A 22694-nucleotide genomic window follows, 5' to 3' on the forward strand; every position below is an offset into this window, starting at 1 on the left:
TATTTGTTCATTATTTTTAAAAAGACATCCATATTCTGTCACTAGCATTCCCTTTAATGCTCTTCACCAAGGAGGCAGAGGTCAAGGGTGAAGTGAATGGCCATCCACCTTCTGCTGAGATAGGGGAGCCAGCGTAAGCAGGAAGCAAGAACAGGAACGCGTTCATTGTTTCTGGAAATACACTGGCACATTTCTCTGTAGGGTCATCGAAGCGCTAAATGGACAAAATGTTTGCTGTGACAGTACCCCAAGAACACGCGTTAGCGCTTGCTTTCTTCGTGGCTAGAGAAATGTTCTTGTGCGATCTCTGTAAGCCTGATTTACAGCCTGCAGGGGACACTTTGATGCTGAGGAATCCTATCATCTTATATTTTCAAAAGAAGGGAAGAAAAAGGCTTAACTTTCAATAATTCATCGTCCTCAAATGTGTCACTACATTCGTTTTAACAATTACATTCCTTACTTCATAATTCAATTCCTCATATAAAGAATCAAAATTGCTTATATCTTAAAGATAAAAATTTCCTATTTCTATTTAAGCTACCCGAGGTTAATTATTTTTGAAAGGAAGTCATCTGAGCACATACAAGAAACATGAATATTACTGATGCAATTCGGTTGTTAAGAATAAAGTGCATATTGCTCTCAATGTAAATGTTATTTGGTACATTCCAGATAAACCAAGGCGAGCAGAATCAAAATGAAGACTAAGCTTAGCCAGTAGGAGCTGGGGAATACGAGACAAGAATACAACCGTTTGTCAACACTAACAGAATCAGGGGAAGGACTGCCCTCTACAAACAAATATGAAACAGGCAACTGGAAACACTTGGAACCAAGTGGATTTCTGCTTCACAACCAACCGGTCATGCTACGCAGTGATACCAACATGCAATACCTGAAACGCAGGGTCACATTCTTGATCATCTGCACTGAGTTTACAATTCTCGGGTGTCTGGCTCATCTCCTCTGGTAACAAGGGAGATGCTACGCCGTCCGTCTCTCCGGCAGGAACATTACCAGACACGGCATCTAGTTTTTCCAAGGAGTGAGCTCTGGGAAGCTCACTCTCTCCTAGTCCTCCATCCAAAGCCGCCCTCTCAGCAGCCTCTTCCAGCTGTTGAACGGAAGTTAAGTACTGCTCAAGCAAACTACTGTCTTGCTCGTTGCTTGAGCTCTCCTTACTCCAGCCACCATTCTCCTCACTCACATGCCCTGGGTCTGATTCTCTACCGGGCTTGACTGTGTCCATGGAATTCCCCATTAAAGAACTTTCACTGCCTTCTGTGGGACATTTTTCAAATTCCAAAGAATCTTGTAAACAGGGAACTTGGGCTGTGAGGGAGGAATGGAAACCGGAGTCTGGAAATTCTGGCAAGGATTCCTCCTGAGGCGCTTCGTTGGGAAGAGTGGGCCAGTCAGAGGAGGGCTCCTGGCATTCAGCCGAGAATAGAGGTCTAGGCGGCAGGAGAGGACTTGAAACGGGAGCATCTGTCTGCCAGGAGTGGAGGCGTTGGTCCACGGTGTGTTGCCACGCCTGTAGAGATCTGACCTAGAGAACAAACCAGGGGACATCCCTTTATTGTCGCTTGAAAACTGCTCTGTGAACTTGTTCTCTGGGAAAACCAGAGCACCCCCATGGCACCCCCAGCCTAAGCAAAGGGTCCTCGCCAGCAATGTGGGGAAGGTCCATGGGTCAAATCCTATCAGAAAAATTATTTCATAAAAATATTTCTAAGATATTATCAAAGTTTCATGAGGGAGTGAGGGTGAAGGAGGGAGTGTACGATATGACAAAATAATAATAATTATAAATTATCAAGGGGTCTTGAAGGAAGGGGGATCAGGGAGGGAGGTGACAAAAATGAGGAGCTGATACCAAGGGCTCAAGTAGAAAGCAAATGTTTTGAGAATGATGATAGCAACAAATGTACAAATGTGCTTGACACAATGGATGGATGCATGGATTGTGATGAGTTGTACAAGCCCCCAATAAAATGATTAAAAATGTATAGATATATTTTTTTCTCTAAGATGTTATTTATCATTTAACATTGAGGCAATAAAATACCAGCAAAACCTATTGTCTGTCCCTAAAATGTAGAATTCCAAAATTCAAACTCATTCTCCTAAGCAAACATGTATTTTTAGGGCATGTAACCTACACTACAGTCATTATATGCTTTCTGTCACTTTTCATTCAAATATTTCCAAAATAATGTTTAATAACATAAAATCAAATAGCTACAAAGATTTTATATTTATTAGAAGGGTGTAAGAACATCTGTCAACTTAGCCACTTTCCTTGAGCTTTATACTACTTTATCGTCCTCAAAGTCATCAAAATGTATTCAAGATCCCATAAAAGGTAGTAAATTTCACTGTCCCTGGTTCAGTTACAAGAAAACAATCAGCAAGCCTCGAGGAGAGGATTTTACACACCTGACGACTCCATGAATATTTGGATCTAGAAAGCTCTTTTGTTCCCACATCGGAAAAATCAGCAGGAAGGGGTTTACCTGGTTCCACAGGAATCTCAGAGCTTCTTCTTGCACAAGCTGTTTCATGCGCTCTTCGTCTCTTTCTTTTCTCAATCTACAATAATGCAAGATGCTTTACTGACTACTAAACAGGTGCAGTGGGAAGTGATTCATATTTGAACAGTTCTTTCCACTCTTGGGAGATCCAACCTGAAGCTTTAGGTTTAAACTATGACTCAAAAGTATACACCAAATCAGATGCGGCTGAAATTTAGATGGTATCAATTCCACGAGTATAGTCCTTCGGGCAATTTATGTGCCGGGCCGTTAACTACATGGTGAGCTGTTTGGGCCCACCAGCCACTCCCAGAGGAAAAGACGAGACTGTCTGGCTGTAAAGATTTAGTCTCAGAAACCCCAGCTAGTAATTATACACCGTCCTAGCAGGTTGCTGTGAGTCAGAACTGACTTAGTAGCATGGGTCTTTAGGGAATAGCACTGATAAAAATGAACCATGAAGGGCTCTTTCATTTCAATTTCCCAGTCCCAACTACAAAGAGTAGGAGTTACTCAAAGATACCAATACTCTGTGTTTATTACACATAGTCCCTGATTTATATTGTATTTGAGTTATGAGAAACCACACTTGCACTAGACCATCTTTAAAAAAAATTCATCACTAGTAATATGTGCTATAAACAAGGCTTCAAAATATTCATGGAAAATTTCATGTTTTAATTTTACTTTTCCAAGAAACCCCTTTATGTAATGTTGCAGTGCACAATTTGTTAATGTCATCATAGCTCTAAGCTTATGTATATTTCCAAATGATAAAGAAAACTAAAGGTTGGATTTATAAAGACATTGACAATAAAAGGCAATAAGGAACACTGAAAAATAGAAAGCTGTTTTTAAAGGAGGTGTTTGACTTAGGTCAGAACAAAACCCCATCGTACGTCAGGGACTAGCTATACTCAGGATCGCTGCTTCAACCACCTCCTATGAGTCTATTCACATAGACCCGTCTGTTCCTAGTCCCGGCCATATTAACTAAGCCCCTCATCCAAGAGTCATTCATCAGTTTTAGCTGTGAGCTCACACTCACCATCTCCATGTTTACGCTACCAGAAAAGAAATGTTCTCCAGCTCTCCAGTCTCTCCCACGCAGCCATCTCTGCTCTAGGCTCCGGCCCAATTCCATACTTTCCCTGGCCCTCAGACAACTCCCTTGGGGCTACCTAAAATCAGTTCCAGTGGGGTTTATTTTGACTCACGTCAACCCCATGTGCTCCATAGGGCTGTCAATGGCTGATTCTTCAGAATTAGAATGCTAGACCTTTCTTCGGAGGCACCTCTGGGTAGACTTGAAATTCCAAAATTATGGCTGGCAGCTGAGCATGTTAGCCATTTGCACCATACTGGGACTCCTTGTGCCATTTAGAACTGTCATCCACCAACTCCCTCATAGACTCAGCATCTCCTTCCAGCTTTACCTTAACCAAACTAGACTCTCCACTAAGGGCATCGCTCAAAAAAAAAAAAAAAAATCAAACTCACTGCCCCACTGAGTTTCCCAGACTGTAACTATTTACAGGAGCAGAGTCTCATCTTTCTCCCAGGAAGTGGACGGTGGTTTTGAACTGCTGACCTTGAGGATCACAGTGGAATACATGGCATGGTGTACTGGTTAAGCTTTGGACTGCGATTCGCACAGTCAGTTCAAAATAGCCAAGAGTATAAGCTTATTCTGAGTTCTGTGGATCCTTCTAACAAATCACTGAACCTCAGAGAAGTATGTGGGATGCCGACAGGTCTCCCATGACCTCCTGATGCTGTCTAATGGGTCACTCTCTGTCCTCACATCTCGTCTCTCCCGAGCACCTTGTTCTGTCGGAGTTGGGACACGTGCTCTGCTAGTTCCCTTCTCCCTCTGGCTACTCTTTTGCCTCCTCCTCTTCTCCTTTACAACAGTAACGACCACTAGTTGAGGTACTAACCTTCGATCTATCATGGCATCCTACTTTTCCTGGGTTGTCAGTGAGTAAAGCTTCTGAGCAATGGAATTAAAGAATAATTCCAACCATCGCTCCAGTATTTCGGCCCCTTTTGAGTTCCTGCTATTTTCATCAATTCTTATGATGTCATTTATTAGGTACTAGGTAGACTTTCCCATCTTCTCATTTTTATACTCGTTTTCCCAAATTTTGGGTACCCTTTCGTGATAGGATTATAGAGAAAGCTCTCCCATAATGCTCACAGTCATTCCCTCATCATTTATTGATCCCCTGCATCCGGGTCCCCATCTCTGTCATACGATAGGGTCTGACCCCAGGACGCTTTTGCTTTGGTGTAAAAGGCAAACAAGAAAACCAGCAGTGTGAAAATTTGTTCCCATCACACAAGAAATGACTCCGTATTCGGAATCAGCTCTAAAAGTCTGACCCCACATACCAACAGCACGTAAGCAGGGATTTGGGCTTACCTTCTTATTTCCTCTGTTAAGCAGACAATGTGTTCCTGCATCCTCCGCAGCCGGATTTCGCATCGCACGTCTTTAGCTTGAGGATTGTAGTTCCGGGTGTAGAAGCCCCGCCAACAAGCCTGAAGCTTGGTTGCAGCATCGTTCAATCTCTGGAGGTTGACGTCATCTTGCTCCAGAGCGACTGGTCTCTGAGTTAAAATCCGACAGGAAAGTTTCTCTAAAGCTATTTGAGATGTAGTTTCTTCGCCCTCTGGAGGTGTGTGGAAGACACGATGTCTAAGTGACTCGGGAAAAGGTGTGAGATTAGGGCTGTCTTCTCTTAAGACAATACTGGTTAGTGTTGGCTCAGCACATGGGAACAGCCCAGTTTTGTCACGTCCCTCTGGACTGATCGCACTTTGCAGGATTTTAGCAGAATTCTCGTTTGTGGCCCATACAGCCCTTTCCTCCTCCTTTCCCATGTCCTGGCTTTCCAGTCCTTTCACAGCTTCACCTGCAACACAGTCATCGTCGAGCTCCAAGTTAATACCGTGTAGCCTGAGCTCGACTGTGGGCGAGACTGGGGATAATCCTGATGCAACTGGCATGAAAGTAGACTCTGACGAGAGAAGACTACAGTTCAACTTGTCCTCATCCGTCTGGATGTCTTCCAAGTGCAGATCGTTTCGGGAATATCTTGCCGTGTGTCCAGAGACTGGAATGTTACTCTTCGCAGCATACAACTGATCGTCTTTATTGCTTATCCCAATCCAAGAATTGACTTGGATGACGGGTTCTAGAACATAAAGAATATCATTGACATTGCTAAACATGTAAAGAATTCACTTTCTTCGTATCCTTCTCCTTAAACCTCCTCCATAAATTTAGTAAAATGCAATTAAATGCCTTACTGGTTTCCCTTCACTCTACCTAAAATAACAAACCAAACATTCTTTAAGAAAATCGTACTTAATGCTAGTCACAAGAATCAAAGCATCTGCTCCACACAAAACGTCAAAAAGTTTTTGGAAAAAATCCATTACCTTTTAATTATATGTTTCCATGCACTTTTTGAATTTCCTTGGTACTGACCAGCTAAAAAATAAATTATTTTAACCTATGTACATTCTTCTTTGTGATGGTACCCAACAGATCAACTTACCACTTTCCTGAACTACTTGGCAATCATGAACCGGACTTGAATGCCCAGACACTTGAGATAACCTTGTTTCCATAGGAGCAAGAGAAGACAACTCTTCATTTTGGCTTTGATTCATCAATTGTCTCTGATGAAACCTAAAAATCAACATCTGATATGATTTAACACAAAACAAAGAAACCTCAAAGCAAGGTAAGAAAACCCAGGAGCTGAAAGCTCATGTTTTAAAAGCAGGCTGCTACCCTTCAAGTCTGAAACAGAGCTAGCTCCCACAATAGAAGAGTCAACCATCTAAGATCAAATGGGCAAAGCTCGGGAGGTTAGGAAAGGGGAAACGGAAACAGGAAACACAAGGAGGAAGTGGGATCAATGGATGGTACTTTGAGGGGGGCAATAGATGAGCTGAAATAACATGTGCATGAACTTGCTGAAAGTAAAACTAATCATCAGCTCTGTAAGTCTTACCCATTCATGATAAAACCTTTTTAAAAAGTCCAGTGGCAGAAAAAAATTATTTTTAATCCAGTGGCATTATCACAAATAAAAATAAACCATTATCTTTAATCATCTCCAAATTATAAAGTCTCATTTGAAAATACTGGACAGAAAAGGTCAGGAAACTTATTTGTAAGTTGCGAAGGCACGCTCATCTCTGACTAAGGGGAAAAAGGAACTGCTGAATGCTGCTAGCTGTACGTAACGCTATCCAGAAGCCTGCATGAACACCGACTTCCACAGGATACACTTTTTAAATCTCCTTTTCCCCACACTGCTCAGCCCTCCCACTCAACAAGCATTTAGCGGTGTGGTCCTCGTGGCGGGGTGGGCTGGTCAGCTCTGCACGCCTCAGCTCCCCTGCAGGGCGCTCACACGGACAAGGAGCCAAGTGTCTGGAACAAATGGGGACACAGCACTTGCCTCCCCCTGCCTATCAGATCTACTCATCTGCAGAAAAGACTCCGAGGTATTTTCACTTATGAACTCATTAGCTGCTATAAATAATCGGGCTTACCGCTGCTTACTGAGAATCTTCTCTAGTTTGGCATCCTCTGCAGTCTGAAGACCCAGTGTGGACGTGAGAGGACACACAGTGGCCAAATACTGGACGAGCTGGATGTGCTGACCGGGCCGATAAGCTCTCCCCTTGCCTTGACTGTACAGCCATTCAGCTTTCAAACTGATAGTGGGGGAAATAAAAGGGAAGGAAATGCCACTGAGATGGGCAAGGCACATTGGGAAGCACAACTGATTGATCGTAATTCATTGTTTTAATTTATCATTATGATACCACTTCATATTTTTCATTAATTAAATTCATCCACATTTTTTAAAAATCCTTTTGACTCAGTCCTCTTACTGGAAATGCTTTACATCTTTTTTTCTTGCTTAGGGGCACTTCCATAGGACTGTATCAGTAGCTTCAAATATTTTAAAATTATTTTCAAAGAAGAAATGGTTTTTCACACCATTTACTTTATCAAACTGGAAGTGCCCAAATGCACCGATTGTGTTTAAACTCGTGAATTCACAGCAATAGTGTTTTTTAAAAATTAATTGGTCAGAGAGTGTGAACCACCAATGGATTGTTTTAAAAATTTGTAAGTAAAAGGTACAAAGATAAATCTTTTAAAACGTAAGAAGTAACTATGATTAATTCTGTCTTTGGGAGCCCTAGTGGCATCGTGGGTCAGGGGTCAGCCTTTCAATCCCAAGGTCAACATTTCAAACCACCAGCAACTCTGCATAAGAAAGGCTCTCTGCCTGGTTGTTTTTGTCATTCTACCTTTCCTATACAAACTGGAACAGGAGACCAAATAATTGCTGAATTCCTTAAGAGAAGCATTCTAGCTAATATTGCAATTAATGACTTAATTGTACTAAATTCAATAATGAAACACTGAATTCCCCTAACGACGGAATAGGGAGCCTGATGGCGCAGTGGGTAAAGCACTCAAAGATTTCAGTTTGAACCCGCCAGTGGAAAAGGATGCGTAGTCTGCTTGCATCAAGACTTACAGCCTAGGAAATCCTGTGGGGGAAGCTCTCTCCTAGTCCACAGTAGGGGAATGACTTATTGAAGAAACCCTGGTGACGCAATGGATCAAGCACTGTCAAACGGAAGGTCACTGGTTCGAACCCAACCATCACTTTGCGGAAGAAGGATGAGGCAGGCTGCTCCTGTGAAGATTTCAGCCTTGGAAACCCTGTGAGGCAGTGTATTCTTCTCGAAGGTCCCTGGTGGTGTACTGGGTTACAAGTTGGGCTGTTAACCACAAGGTCGACAGTTCGAAACCACCAGCTGCTACGAAACCCACAGGGGCAGATCTGCCTTGTCCTATAGGCAGCTATGAGTTAGAATGGACTAGATGACAGTGCATTGAGTTTAGTTGATAGCAGCGGCTCTCAATCTGTGGGTCGCCACCCCTTTGGGGGTTGAACGACCCTTTCACAGGGATCACCCTGATTCATAACAGTAGCAAAATTACAGTTATGAAGTAGCAACGAAAATCCTATTATGGTTGGGGGGGTCACTGCATGAGGAGCTGTGTGAAAGGGTCGGGGCATGAGGAAGGTCGAGGACCACTGGCTTATAGGGTCACGGAGGTAGGAATAAACTCAGCGGTAAGGAAGTCATAACAACTTAATGAAGGCAGGCACGAATCTAAGCTAGTACAAAACAGACAAACACAGCAGGGCTCATGCATATCAACTAAAATCAGCTGGGCTCTTCTATCCCATCTGGGAAAACCCTGAAAAGAAAATCAAAGGAAAAAAGATATTTATAATCGCCCCCCCAATAAGGTAAGAACCTAGGAATAAAGTCAAAAGGGGACTCAAAAGACTTACACAAGAACACTAAAAAGCACTACTGCAAGAAACTAAACCTACATAAGACATGTAAATAAATGAAAAATTACTCCAGGCTCGTGGATCAAGAGACTCGACATTGTGAACATGTCAGTGCTACCCCAAACAATCTGAAGATGTAATACAATCCCTATCCAGATCCCAGCAGGATTCTGTAATAAAATGGAAAGGCTGATCAGCAACTTTCCATGGAAGGAAACACACCCAAGTGGACAAAGTAACATTGAAGAAGAACACCAAAGTAGGAGGCCTCACATCCCCTGATCTTACGCATACTCTAAGATCAGGATAATCAAAACAGCCTGGTACTGGTGCAACGACAGACACAGCGACCGATGAAGTGGAATATAAAATACCAAAATAAAAGTCTCCATCGAGGATGGCCGAGCTTCTAGAAACGTGGAAGGCACCACCGTCTCTGACAAATGGTGCTGGCAAACTGGAAATCCATTTGCAGAAAATATCAAACAGGACTGATGCATCACACCACCCAGAACAAGTAATCCAAAGTTGACCGAAGATCTGAATACTAAAGCTAGAACTATCAAATTCCTGGAAGATAACATACGGCAAAACTAGGAGAATTAATTTTGGGTATAAACAGTCTATATTAAACACAAGAACAAATGCTTGAGCAACAGAAGACAGATCAGCTCACTGTTGTTGTTGTTGTTGTTGTTGTTATTGTCATCATGTCAGCGTAGACTAATAGCCCACCAATGCAGGCACGCTGTCGATTCATCTTTTTCGCTGCTCCACTATTATACCAGGCACAAAGTCCTGGTGTCTCCTGACATGTCAAACATGTGAGGCCAAGTCTTGCCATCTTTGGCTGCAGCTATTTTTCATTTTTAAGGTAAGTTAAAATAAAAAAGAGCAAGTTTCAGTGTCTCTTTGACATGAATTTTGGTCTTTTCTTTCTTTGCTATCTTTTTAATGACCTTTTCTTTCTTTCTGTGTGGGTTTATCTGACATCATCCCATGACGTAGCTAGCCTCCAGCCCTTAGTAGTCATGTGTCAAATCCGTCCGTGAGGTGGTCTCTAAAGTTAGCTGGAGTGCATTCAAGGCTGCATCTCAGCTATCAGGAACTTCTTTTACGTTTCCTGTCTCTTTCTTCTGCCCAGTCTACAAGTTGGAACGTGCCTGGTGGCTCTGTGCAGTGCGGTTAATGATTTAATATGACTCCTCTAGCCATATTACCATCACCAGTAATACTTTTGTTACTGTCACTAAACAATCTTCATTCTCCTGAGGGGTCTGGGTAAAAAGGAAAGTGGGGGGAAATGCGATTGGATATGGTTCAGCTGTGAGTTATCAATAGAGTGTGACTGCCATTCTGCTGGGGATAAGATGAGACGGCTCAGAGCAGGAAAAGGGGAATCACACTACCAATGAGAGAGAAGAGCCCGGAGTGCAAGACGTCCTTTCAACCCCAGATCCCTGCCCACTGAACCGTGGTGCATATCACAGCACCAATGACACTCACAACGCTCCTCTAGTTCTTTAATGCTTCCTTCTCCCCCCCTCTGCCACCGCACTATCATGATCTCAATGCTACCTCACAAATCCAGCTAGACCAGAGGATGTGCACTGGGATACAGATCAGAGCTGGAAACACAGGGAATCCAGGACAGATAAACCCGTCAGGACCAATAATGAGAGTAGAGATACCAGGAGGGGAAGGGGAAGGTGGAGGAGAAAGAGAGAATCCACCACAAAGATCTACATATAACCTCCTCCCTGAGGGACAACAACAGAAAAGCAAGTGAAGGGAGACATCGGAGAGTGTAAGACATGAAAAAATAATAATCATTTATAAATTATCAAGGGTTCGGGAGGGAGGGAAGGTAGGAGGGGGAGGAGGGGAATAATGAGGAGCTGATACCAAGAGCTAAAGCAGAAAGAAAATGATTTGAGGATGATGATGGCAACAAATGTACAAATGTGCTTGACACAATGGATGGATTGTGATAAGAGCTGTACGAGCCCCCAATAAAATGATTAAAGAGAACAAACAAGTGCTCCAAGATGTGAATGCAACATATCAGCATGAACCAGGGAACTAGTAGAGGGGTCTGAGGGACCAGCTCCAATCCCACCTGTGTGGACAGCCACCCCTCCCCCAGAATAATTCACTTCAGAGGACAGCACTGAAGCTGCAGCTCAGGGAGAGGGACATGTCTAATTAGAGCACATAGGAGCAAATGAAGGGGGAGGAAGAGAGAGTGGAGCACATCCTGGCCCACCAAACCTTGAGGATGATATTTCCACTCAGAGCAGCCAATCCACAGAGAGAACTATATGGCCAGCCCCACTATGAGCACTACATCTGTCACTGACCCATAGCCCTACAGAGAACAACACTAGAGACACAGTGTGGGAATTGTGCCCGATCTGATCCCACCACACCTAAGCAAAACACTAAGGGTGTGGAACAGAACAGAGCAACAAAGCCCCCAGGGAATACCAAAAATAGACTTTGGGGCCAGAGCTTGGCACCCCAACAAACTCAACTGGAAAATATGCCTAAAGGCCAACAAACAGTCCTTGAACTAACTACAAGCTTTTCTTTCTTGTTGTGTTTTGGGTTTTTTTTTTTGTCATTGGCTTGTTGTTCTTTTGTTGCTTGGTTTTGCTCTGTCTTGTTTTTGTGCATGTTAGTATCTCCACAGGTCTGTCTAAATAAGATAGGCTGGATGAACAATCTGAAGGAGAAAACAATGGGACCAACAGTTCCGAGGGGACATGGGACAGAGGAAGGTGGAGGGAAAGGTTGTGGTGGTAACAAACCCAGGTACAAGGGAACAAGTGATCCAAATCAGTGGTGAGGAAGGTGCTGGAGGCCTGGTAGGGCATGATCAAGTGTAATGTAACTGAGAGGAATTACTGAAACCCAAATGAAGACTGAGCATGATAGTGGGACAAGAGGAAAGTAAAAGGAAATAGAGGAAAGAGCTAGGAGGTAACGAACATTTATAGAGGTCTAAATACAGGCATGGACATATGTAAATATATTTATATATGAGGATGTGGAAATATATCTGTGTACATATACTTATAGGTTTAGTATTAAGGTAGCAGATGGACATTGGGCCTCTACTCAAGTACTCCCTCAATGCAAGAGCACTTTGTTCTATTGAACTAGCATTCCATGATGCTCACCTTCCAGACACGATCGCTGAAAACAATGCAGGTGCGTAAGCAAATGTGGTGAAGAAAGCTGATGGTGCCCAGCTATCAAAAGATACAGCATCTGGGGTCTTAAAGGCTCAAAGATAAACCAGCAGCCATCTAGCTGAGAAGCAACAAAGCCCACATGGAAGAAGCACACCAGCCTGTATGATCACGAGGTGTCAAAGAGATCAGGTATCAGTTATCAAAGAACAAAAAATCATATCATTGTGAATGAGGGGGTGTGCAGATTGGGAACCCAAAGCCCATCTGTAGGCAACAGAACACCCCCTTATAGAAGGGTTGCGGGGAGGAGACGAGCCAGTCAGGGTGCAGTGTAGCACCATGAAACATACAACTTTCCTCTAGTTCCTGAATGTTTCCTCCCTCCCCATCACTATCATGATCCCAATTCTACCTTACTAATCGAGCTAGACCAGAGGATGTACACTGGTATAGGTAGGAACTGGAAACACAGGGAATCCAGGACAGATGAACCCTTCAGGAACAGTGGTGAGAGTGGTGATACCGGGAGGGTGGAGGAAGGGTGGGTTGGAAAGGGGGAACCGATTACAAGGATCTACATGTGACCTCCTCCCTGAAGGACAGACAACAGAAAAGTGGGTAAAGAGAGATTTCAGACAATGCAAGATATGAAAAAATAATAATAACATAAATTATCAAGGGTTCATGAGGGAGGAGTATGGGAAGGGAGGGGAAAAATAAGGAGCTGATACCAAGGGCTCAAGTAGAAAGCAAATGTTTTGAGCATGATGATGGCAACAAATGTACAAATGTCCTTGACACAAGGATGGATGGATGGATGGATGGATGGATGGATGGATGGATGGATGGATGGCTTGTGATAAGAATTGTACGAGCCCCAATAAAATGATTAAAAAGAGAAAACAAACAAACAAAAGCACAGTGGTGGATATCTGTAAGTCGTTCCTTTCAAACAAAAAATTCCGTTGCTGTGGAGTTGCCTCTGATTCCAGGTGTCAGGGTAGAGCTGTGCTGCTCCACAGGGCTTCCAATAGAGGATGCTTCCGAAGTGGATTCCCTAGGGACTTTCTCCCACGCTGTCCATGGCTAGACTTGCACCATGAATCTTTTGGTAAATAGTTAAGAATTGAACCAGTTGCTTTAAAAACAAACAAACAAACATCCAGGTACTTGTATGCTGTTGATGCAACGCAAGTCATAGCAACCCTATGTGAGGGCAGACCTGCCACAGGGTGAGATGTTTGTTTGTTTGTTGCCCCATGGGGTCTCAAAGGCTGTCCTCTTCACAGCAGAAGGTCATCAGGTCTTTTCTGCCGCAGAGCAGCTGGTGGGTCTTAACCAGACATGTCGGTTAGCCGTCTAGCACTGAAGCATTGCGGCACCAGGGTTCCTCCCGGGGGGCTTGCCACCCGAAACCTCTGACTCCACTGAGCGCGTGCCAATGCTACCCCACCCTACAGGGAGTCCCGCTCCAAGCCATAAACCAACAGTGATCCAGAGTCGGGGCAGTTCCCACTACGGTTGCTTCATGGATACGAGAAGGGGAAGATGAATCAGCACTTAAGTGACCCGTTCTAAACAGAAGCTCTGTACCTGTTTTCCCGGATGTCTTATTGTGAAAGGCAGTTGGGTTTCAAGATATGCTAATACTGCCCACGAGCTTTGGACTGCTCACTGAGCGGTAGGCCACTCAACTCCACCAGCGGCTCTGGGGGACAGAGATGAGGCCATCTGACCCTATAGATGTTTAGCCTCCAATTCTTTGTAGCGCTGCTGGAGCTGGACCTAACTCGAAGGTAGTGGGATCTGTTTCATTTTATGTATATGATGACTTTCAAGGACTATCTATAACATAGTTCCTATGCAAGAACATGCTTCAAGCCCCAAACAAACTTTAAAAAGTCAACTTGTTGCATGTTGGGCAGTTAATGGCGGTCTTCCTTCTCTTTTCTGGACAGGACAGCCCTAAGTGACCAGCATATAATTTGCTACACAAATTGTACTAATAACTTTAGTGTCAAAATGCACATTTGTATTCAGCTTAGTAAACCAGAAATGGTCTGTTCAGTAACTTGCATGATCAACGTGATGTTAGGAAGCCAATGTTCACCTTTCCTTCTGAGAAATCACGTATCCATCGAGGACTCTGAGGTTCAAGCACCAGCTGACAACATAGGGTCGATAGTCAAACCCTGGGATGGACGGTGTCGCCATCACACAAGGGTTGCTCATGATCGACAGCTGCTCCAGTTCAGTTAAGGACGCCAAGTAAGAGATCTGGGACAAAGGACATTTTGTTAAATGAAACAGACTCTTCAGTGTCAAGCGCTGGGCTTCCGCTGATTACACATCTCTGGAAGCATTTGAAAATCTAACAGCACCCCCGCCCCTGTTCTACAAAGCGACAAGCGACACTCTTCTATTATCCACGGACTTCCAAAATGCCCACAATATCCCCATCTGTTCTTGAAGCTCAAAGTCCTTTTGAAAGTATCAGCACCATTTTCTAGCAGGAAAAAAAACAACAAAAAAAACGCCCTACTTTAAAAACATAATAGCAGCCAGGAAAAGGCAGAGATGTCTTATTGGTCTCTTGAACACAGACACCGCTCTACAAGCAATCCCCTCCCAATGGAGTGGTAGTTACAGCACTGCAAATAAAATCAAGCCATACACACACGCTGGCTTTAAGAAGAAGTGGACAGGAAAACAATGAGCGCCCGACGTTCTGATGTTAAGTGTTTCTTCGTAGCAGTTTCTTTCAAGATGTTCAGTCTAGAAATGAGCTCAAAACCTCCTCCTGCATCGCTCTTGGATTTGTCCACTTCCTCCATCCCATGGGATATCCTTAAAGTTTACCTCATTTAAGTCTCGGATTTCATTTTCTGCTAAGGAAAGTACAGCAAGGTTCCTGGGTAGATAAGCAGGTGCCATTCTGAGAGAGGTGATGATATTTCCATGCAACAGCAGGGTCTTGAAAATAAAAACAGGGTGAATTACAAGACATCATGAATAAACACGTCTGCTGTAACAGCCCTTAGCTGATGTCAACAAGATGAGAGAGATCCACTTTGTTCTCTCTCTGCCTGCACACAAATGAACGACGTCTATGGGGCCCCTCTGTGGTCTTCTGCTCCAACCCCCTCTTTTCAGGGCAGCAGCCTTTCCTGACACATGTTTGGTGAGCAAATGAGCAACATGCTAAGACTACAGTTATTAGACTAAGTAATTTCCAACACACGTGTTCACTTCCTTATTTACAAAATCAAAATAGAGGGCAGGCTCATTACAACACTCATGCACACAGCAAATTTTTCAAAAGATAATCCATAACCCATAATTGGCAACTATATTTTCTTGAGAGCTAAAAAAATTCAAGCAAGGTAGAAGCTGAGAGAGGAAGATGACTCAAATTAAGTCAGCAACAATCAAGAATAAATCTAAGACTCTGAACCCCAAGATTCTGCTAAGATAGCCAGGGCTCTACTGGGGGGGGGGAAACGGCTCAATCATCTTTACTTCATTTGAATTCTCTTGGCACCTGGCAGTACAGCATCTGGCAACATCAACTCATTTACAATTATGTTGTTAAAAATGATTTCTACTAAAGATGTTGGGCAAAATGAGCTAAGACACAGCTTTCAACGCCTAATGGGTCCTTCTGATGCTAATAATATGCAGTAAAGCAAAAACATGGAAAAAGCCACACATGTTTCATGAAGCTATGATTCTAATTAATACTTAGTTGATTGCATAATGCATTCCCCTCCGTAAAAGTGCTACAAGCTAAATGTTTATTTTTTTAATTAAAGTAAAATTAATTTCCATAATATATAAAAACAACTCTCAGTGTCAGAAACATACTCAAATTCAGGGATGATGGCTCTCAGCCTCCCTAATATACAATTAACTAGACAACATGAGCTACTAGCATTGCTGATCGGCAGGAATGGAACTGGCATCATGTTCCGAAGACATGACCAGAGAGAGGTCCATGACCAATTTCACATAAAATAAAACTGTAACAGAAACTAACAACAAAACGTTATTTACTGAGTTCCTGGTAAGCCAGTAGCACTTCCACCATAACCAGCACAATCTGTTCTTCAGATGGGCAGGCTCATTTCAGGGCCATCAGACTACTTTATCTTGACTACCATGATATAAAAAGCATTTTCATGGCAAGCATCAGAAAATACACTTACCTTGAGAGACACCAGTTTAGAGAGATCACCTATCTGGGGTATGTTGTTATCTGATAAGTCAAGGTGCTGCAGAGCTGTGCAGCTATGAATGTGCTCCATGGCCTAGAGCAAGAAAGGTGACATTATCTTCTGTACAAACATCAAAGTATGAAACCCTTCCCTATTCTTCGGAGCTAAGCGTTTCCTGCCTCCTAGCAGAGCAGCACAGCTCACAGAATGTGATCAACTGTCCTATCACACCTCTTCATTAACATTCCAGAAACAGGCAGCTATCAAGGAGCTCCTCTCACCCCAAATATGCATAGCTTGGCGAAATGTTAGAGATGGCGCCTGACAGTTCGCATTGTATAGGGCTTAACAGTCACGCAAAGAGCCAGGCTGCCTGGATTTCAATCCTTGCCGTACAACTTTCTGGCTATGTGACCTTGTGCAAGTTACTTAGCTTTTCCTGGCATAATAACTATACTTACCTCATAGGTTATGGTGAGATTGAATGAGTTAATATAATCAAAAAGTCAATAATATCTAAAATAAAATAATAATATCTAAAAGAACCCACCAAACTCACTACCATAAGTCAATTCTAACTCATGGCGACCCTGTAAGACAAGGTAGAACTTCGCCCGTAGGTTTCCAAGACTGAAACTCTTTACAGGAGTAGAAACCTCATCTACCTTGGTTGGAGCAGCTGGTGGTTCAAACTGCTGGCCTCGTGGTTAGCAGTGCAACATGTAATCACAATGCAAAACTTAAGTGCCCAATAAAAATCAATTAGTAATATTATTTAACAATAGTTCCTTCATCTAGCATATCAAAAATCAAGATGTGGAGATATTAACTCACTCAATACAGCAAGTAAATGCATGGAAGTAGGGCCAGAATCCAGATTGACTATTTAAAACAGCTGTTTTTCATTACACTCTTAAGGTTAGTTTAGAAAGATATAGTCTCCCTCCTAACACTTTATTTTACCATTTGATTTGCTTTTTTTTTTTTTAGGGGATAGCGCGAACCCAGTCCCCCACTACCACAAATTATGCAGTCGAGTTTCCCACATTTGGGGAAACGCAGGGGTCAGCACACTTGACTTGCTTTTCTAAGCATAACATAGATTGTTTGCACTTAAAAAAATTATATATCGCTATAGTAAATATTTCAAGATTAGGTTTCCCCTGAATCATGTTAATGGAGACGATCCCTGGAGAGAGGAATGCTCCAGCTTTTTCCTCTTCATTCCCATTCTGACTGGCCTCATCTTTTCGCGGTGAATACTTGTGTAATCAAAAGGAGAAATCACCTTGAGATTATTTCCTGCCAAATTCAGCCATTCCAAGTGCACGAGCTCCTTGAGCCCTTCCACGCAGCCGATGCTATTATGAGGCAAATTTAACACCCGCAGTTGGGTCAGTCTGGCCACACCCATCATCCTTACCAGCCGATTATTAGCCACTGACAACTGTGGGAAAGAAATATCTCATTATTCTGGGAAACAATGTAAGTCGTACTGTTACAGTTGGACCAGTGTCTTTTTAAAGGTATACTCAAGATTCGCGGCCATTTGGTCTCCTTCAACTCACAGTGAACTTCCAGGACAGACTAGAACTGTCCCTTTGGAATTCCCTGGTTTGAAGTCTTTACAGCAGTAAAAAAAAATCTCCTAGAACAGCGAGTAGGTTCAAACCACGGCTGATGAGCTAGTGAGACGTCCAAAGTGTAGCCTACACCACCACCAGGATCCCTGTTAAAGGGCCAAACTCCACCAAACCCCAAATCTCTGCCATGAAGCCACAGAGCCAAGCAACTATATTCATAGTGACCCTACAGGGCAGGGAAGAACTGCCCCTGTGGGCTTCTGGGGCTGTAACCCTTTGCTGTTGTTGGCTGTCACTCTGCCCAGGTGTAGAACGCCCTGTCTTTCTCCCAAGGAGGGGCTTGTGGTTTCCAACGGCTGACCTTATGGTTAGCAGCCCAAAATGTAACCACCGTGCCACGAGAGCGCCTGCAAATTGGTCAAGCGTCCCCAAATATACTTTCCACACAGTTATTATCTAACTATTCTACAGTGTGAATATGAAGTCCCAAGTAATCGTTTCTTTTCCTGTAACAATGGAAAATACAGATAAAGCTGAGCAATCTGATCTCTTAAAGAGAAATCTTTCAAACATCTTCAAGGAAGGAGAATGGAAAGAGATAAGGAGGAAGTGGGATAAATGATGTGACACTGAGGATGACAATGAACTAGACGAAACAATATGTGTATGAATTATTATTGAGATCTGTAAACTTTAATCCAAAGAAATATAACAGTATTTGCAATGTTTGCAGCTGGCAGCTTACACTCCACAGTAACAGAGAACGTGCCAGACTGCCAGACCTTAAGCGCTGTTACCAAGTTGATCCTGACTTCTGGCGATAAGAGAGGCCCAATAAATGTCTGTGGAACAATTGAACTCCACAACCCCATGAGCGAGGTAAAAGGTTATTTTCACAAAACAAAAACAAAACTCATTCTCATCAAGTCGATTTCTACTCGTGAAGACCACGGTTACCTTTACAACACAATACTGTGCCAACATAACGTGTTTTCTAACAACGATTCTTCCTTCCAGTCCACTCTAAACACACCATGTTTTCATCTGCATGAGAAAGTACCATGCAAAAGTTTAAGGCATTTCCTATACTTCAGGCCTGCTGAGCTATTTTTTATTTGATCATTTCATTGCTTTATTTTTGTTAAATAAAACTGGCCCAATGTAACTATTCCGCCTGGTAATAATACTTACCTGGATTAATCGTCTGCATTTCTCAAGGTTTTCCAATTTAATGATCTGGTTTTTATCCAGAATCAAAGTATGAATATCAGCTTCACAAGGTAAGTTTGGGCTTAATTTCTGTAGTCCTTGCCCTGACCAATTGACCACGGATCCTTGAAAGAGACAGGAAAAGGTCAAGAGCATCAGATAAAGCAATGTAATAGCTGTACATCGGATGCTGTGAGTGTCATTGCAGTAACCCCTGTACACTTCAAAGTCAAGCTCTGGTGTTGCTCTGTGCCAGTCAGTCACTTCTTACGAGTAGGAGTCACCAGATACAACGTCAGATTTTTAATGACCACAGATTGAAATTTCTCACTCTTCTTCAGCAATATAACAGCACAACTAGAGGTGTGATTTTTCTGCTCGAGGTTTCTGGAACACTTCAGAAGGCTTCACCTTGATAGATGACACACACAGATGTTATGACTACGGAGAGAACTAAACGTTTTTATTAAGATCACCTGCTCACAACCTAACTTCTAGCCTATTATCAAGTACCGAAGCTATTTTGAAAGTTAAGATATAGTTCAGTTCTCTCAGGGGAAAAGGCAGGGCAAAGGCTGTTAATCAAGAATTCACTGCCACCGAGACAATCCTCATTCGTGGGAAGCCCATAGGACAGGGTAGAACTGCACTGTACGGTTTCTAAGACTTTAACTCTTTAAGGGAGTAGAAAGCCTTTATCTTTCACCCGTGGGGAAGGGGGTAGTTTTATGCAGAACCCACTTGGACACCAGCCCCATCAGCCTTCTTTTTTGGTGCACAGATGCCTCTGCACAAGTAGAACCCAAACTTTCTTTTCCACAGTGGGATGGCAATATCCATTATGGTCCAAACCAGAACCATTTTCATAGTGACAGTGATGCTAAAATCACAAGTTGTAATCTTAAAAACTTATGGACTGTTCAACTGACTTTATTGTATTTGCAAGTCTATTCTAAAACTACTTTCAAAAATAAAAGTACTTCGCAAAGTATACAAACACACCTCTGTGCATTACGGCAAACATTTTATGTCTTCAGTTATTTGCACATTGAAAATATTATCTAAATATTCTACAAAGTCAGTATTATGCATTTTCTTATTCAGGTACTTTGTTCATGTACTTTAATCTGTTTTTTTAGCCCTGATTGTCTCTAAAAACATGTCTATGGTGTTTTTTCTGGGGAGTGTATTTTTCTCATTAGTTTCATCATCTACGGCTCTCACAAAATTGTCTGCAAGCTTCTACAAAGTCACTATCTGAAAATTTTGACAAGGCCCCAAAAATGCATAAGTCCCGGTCCAAAGAGTCATTCTAACTCACGGCAGCCCTAAGGAGGGCAGAGCTGAGCTGCTCCCACAGGAAGCAAAGTCTGCAGAGCAGGCTGACGGGTCTAAACCCTGACCGTACAGTTGACAGCTCAACCACTAGAGTTCAGTTTAATCCTTCTTCAAAACAGGGTCGATGCACCTATTTCATTCCGTTCCCGTGTGTATTAGAAGGAAGCCCTAAGAACGGCATGTCCTGAGCTTGACTCGCAGCATAAAGCACTTAAATCCGGCTGCACCATTTATTTGGGGAATGCTATATATTTGGAGCTCATGTGTCTACTCTGAAAAATGGAGCTAATACCTTCCCTAGAAGGTTGTTCTACAAAGAAAAGAAGATCATGTAAGCACCTGGCACATCCTCTGGCCGGTAAAAAGCGCTCTATACATGTAACTGCGAAATTGCCAGGGTGGACGCAGGAGGCGGAGCTTCACAAGAAATAGTTTCGTTTGGGGATCAGCCAGACACTGCCAATTCCAAACTCAGGTCCAGAGAGGGACCGAGAGGAACGGTGACGCTGGAATGTCCCGGGGAGCTTTCAACGTCTGTCCGCGGCTAATGGCGCTTAGCACCTGGGGGCCGAGAGGGGCAGTCCGGGCTCCTCTGGGAATGGCACGGAAGCCAAGTACTGTCCAGGGGGGTGGGCGGCCCTCTCAGAACGGTGGTCTCGCCTCCTTCTCCCCGAAGAGTCCAGGGTGTCACCCAAAAAGCCCTCCTCGGTCGACGCCGTGGGGCTGGGTCCCGACCCCGCACCGCACGGCTGCGGCAGCCTCGGAGCCGTAACCAAAACAAAGAAGGTCGCCTCACGCCCGGTGCCTCCCGGGTCTCTCCCAGCCCGAGCACGCGCGCCCCTCGGAGCCGCGATCAAATCCTACCCCAGGACCCCCGATTTGCAGAAAGAGGGGTGCAAACCCACCCGCCCGCCCCCTCGGCCAAAAGCTACTTCGGAAGAGGCTTCGACGTCAGGCTAGGGAAGGCTATCTGAGGCAGGGTTTCCTGAACGTTTTAAAAACTGAAGGGAAAAGGTGACCAAAGAGCTAAAGGAGATATTAAAATTTTCACTTGGACCAGGGAAACAAAAGCAAAGGTAAAGGTGATGCCGCCGCACTGAAACGCACCAGCCCTCAGAGCGCGGGAGCCAGGGCGCCAGCCGCGCTGAGCCCGCTGGGAACTGTAGTTCCTCCCTGGGCCCTCACCGGAAGGCTGGGGCATCGGACAGAACCTGGTGACTACAACTCCCAGAGGGCAGCGCGCCTCGCGACGCCACAACCCCGCTCCCAGAGCTGGTCCAGAGCGGTCTGTATCCCTAAACCTGGGCTCTCCGTCTTCGGCAGGCAACCATTTAATTCGGCGCGGTGGAATAAAACTTGGGACTCAGGTAGGGACCGACTTCTACTTACCCTCCCCAGGAGGCAAAGCCGCGTCGACGCGCGCCGCCGCCATACTTGCCGCTTGCCAATACCAAGCAACCGTCCGCCAGCCTCTGTGGTGGAGCTTTTAATCAGGAGTCAGCCGGAAACTACAATTCCCAGGATGCACAGCACACTGACATCCTAATTGGCTGTTTAAACTCAGTGAAATAAAACCAGGATTAGAAATTGACCTGTGAGCTCGGGAATACTGGTCAACTCCCTCATTTGGCACATAAGCGAACTGCATAATTATTTTATGCAGTTTTTCAAGCACCCTTTTCTAGTTGCTTGCGAAATCTGACACTTTTACCATGGAGATGATTACAAAGACGGTACGTGATGCAAAATGAATGTGAGGGTTCATCAATATGAGTCATGGGAACTGTCCCCACTAACAGGAATGACAAGCAGTCAAATGGGTACGTAATAAAACATTAGTTACATAAAAATATTTATTACAGCATATTGAGATAGAAGCTTTTCGGTGCCACACTATTTTGGTGCAGTTATTCGTGAATATTTAATATATTTTTTTTAACCTGTAGGTATATTTAATGAGTAAGTGTGAACCAAGAACTTTCCCAGAGAATTTACAAAATAAATGTAAGATGGATATGCTCTCCAAGCTCAAGAATTACACTACCTAAATGAAAGGGTAGACTCACACTCCCCCACCCCCTATTATTTAGACAGTTTTATTAGTGCCAAGTCATTTCCCCACAATGCGCAGAGTGTCAGGTAGAGGGTATGTGAAATCTGATCCTCCAGGTCCCCTCTCCAAACCTGTACAGGTGGACATCTG

General features: G+C 43.7%; 1 protein-coding gene across 1 annotated transcript in view; it reads right to left on the reverse strand.

The window, feature by feature from the left end:
• NXPE3 (neurexophilin and PC-esterase domain family member 3) overlaps positions 1–21989 on the reverse strand; it is a 92920-nt gene extending 70931 nt beyond the window's left edge. Inside the window, exons 1-11 of the mRNA XM_075542594.1 lie at positions 21881–21989; positions 19136–19278; positions 17650–17808; positions 16353–16454; positions 15007–15120; positions 14258–14424; positions 7113–7277; positions 6104–6237; positions 4963–5737; positions 2520–2595; positions 899–1552 (exon numbers count right to left, since the gene is read on the reverse strand). Coding sequence (XP_075398709.1) covers positions 899–1552; positions 2520–2595; positions 4963–5737; positions 6104–6237; positions 7113–7277; positions 14258–14424; positions 15007–15120; positions 16353–16454; positions 17650–17808; positions 19136–19278; positions 21881–21923 — 2532 coding nt within the window. The 5' untranslated portion in view covers positions 21924–21989. The remainder of the gene's footprint in view (positions 1–898; positions 1553–2519; positions 2596–4962; positions 5738–6103; positions 6238–7112; positions 7278–14257; positions 14425–15006; positions 15121–16352; positions 16455–17649; positions 17809–19135; positions 19279–21880) is intronic.
• Positions 21990–22694: the final 705 nt, after the last annotated feature.

This window comes from Tenrec ecaudatus, chromosome 2 (assembly GCF_050624435.1).
Source record: "Tenrec ecaudatus isolate mTenEca1 chromosome 2, mTenEca1.hap1, whole genome shotgun sequence".
Classification (NCBI taxonomy): Eukaryota; Metazoa; Chordata; class Mammalia; order Afrosoricida; family Tenrecidae; genus Tenrec; species Tenrec ecaudatus.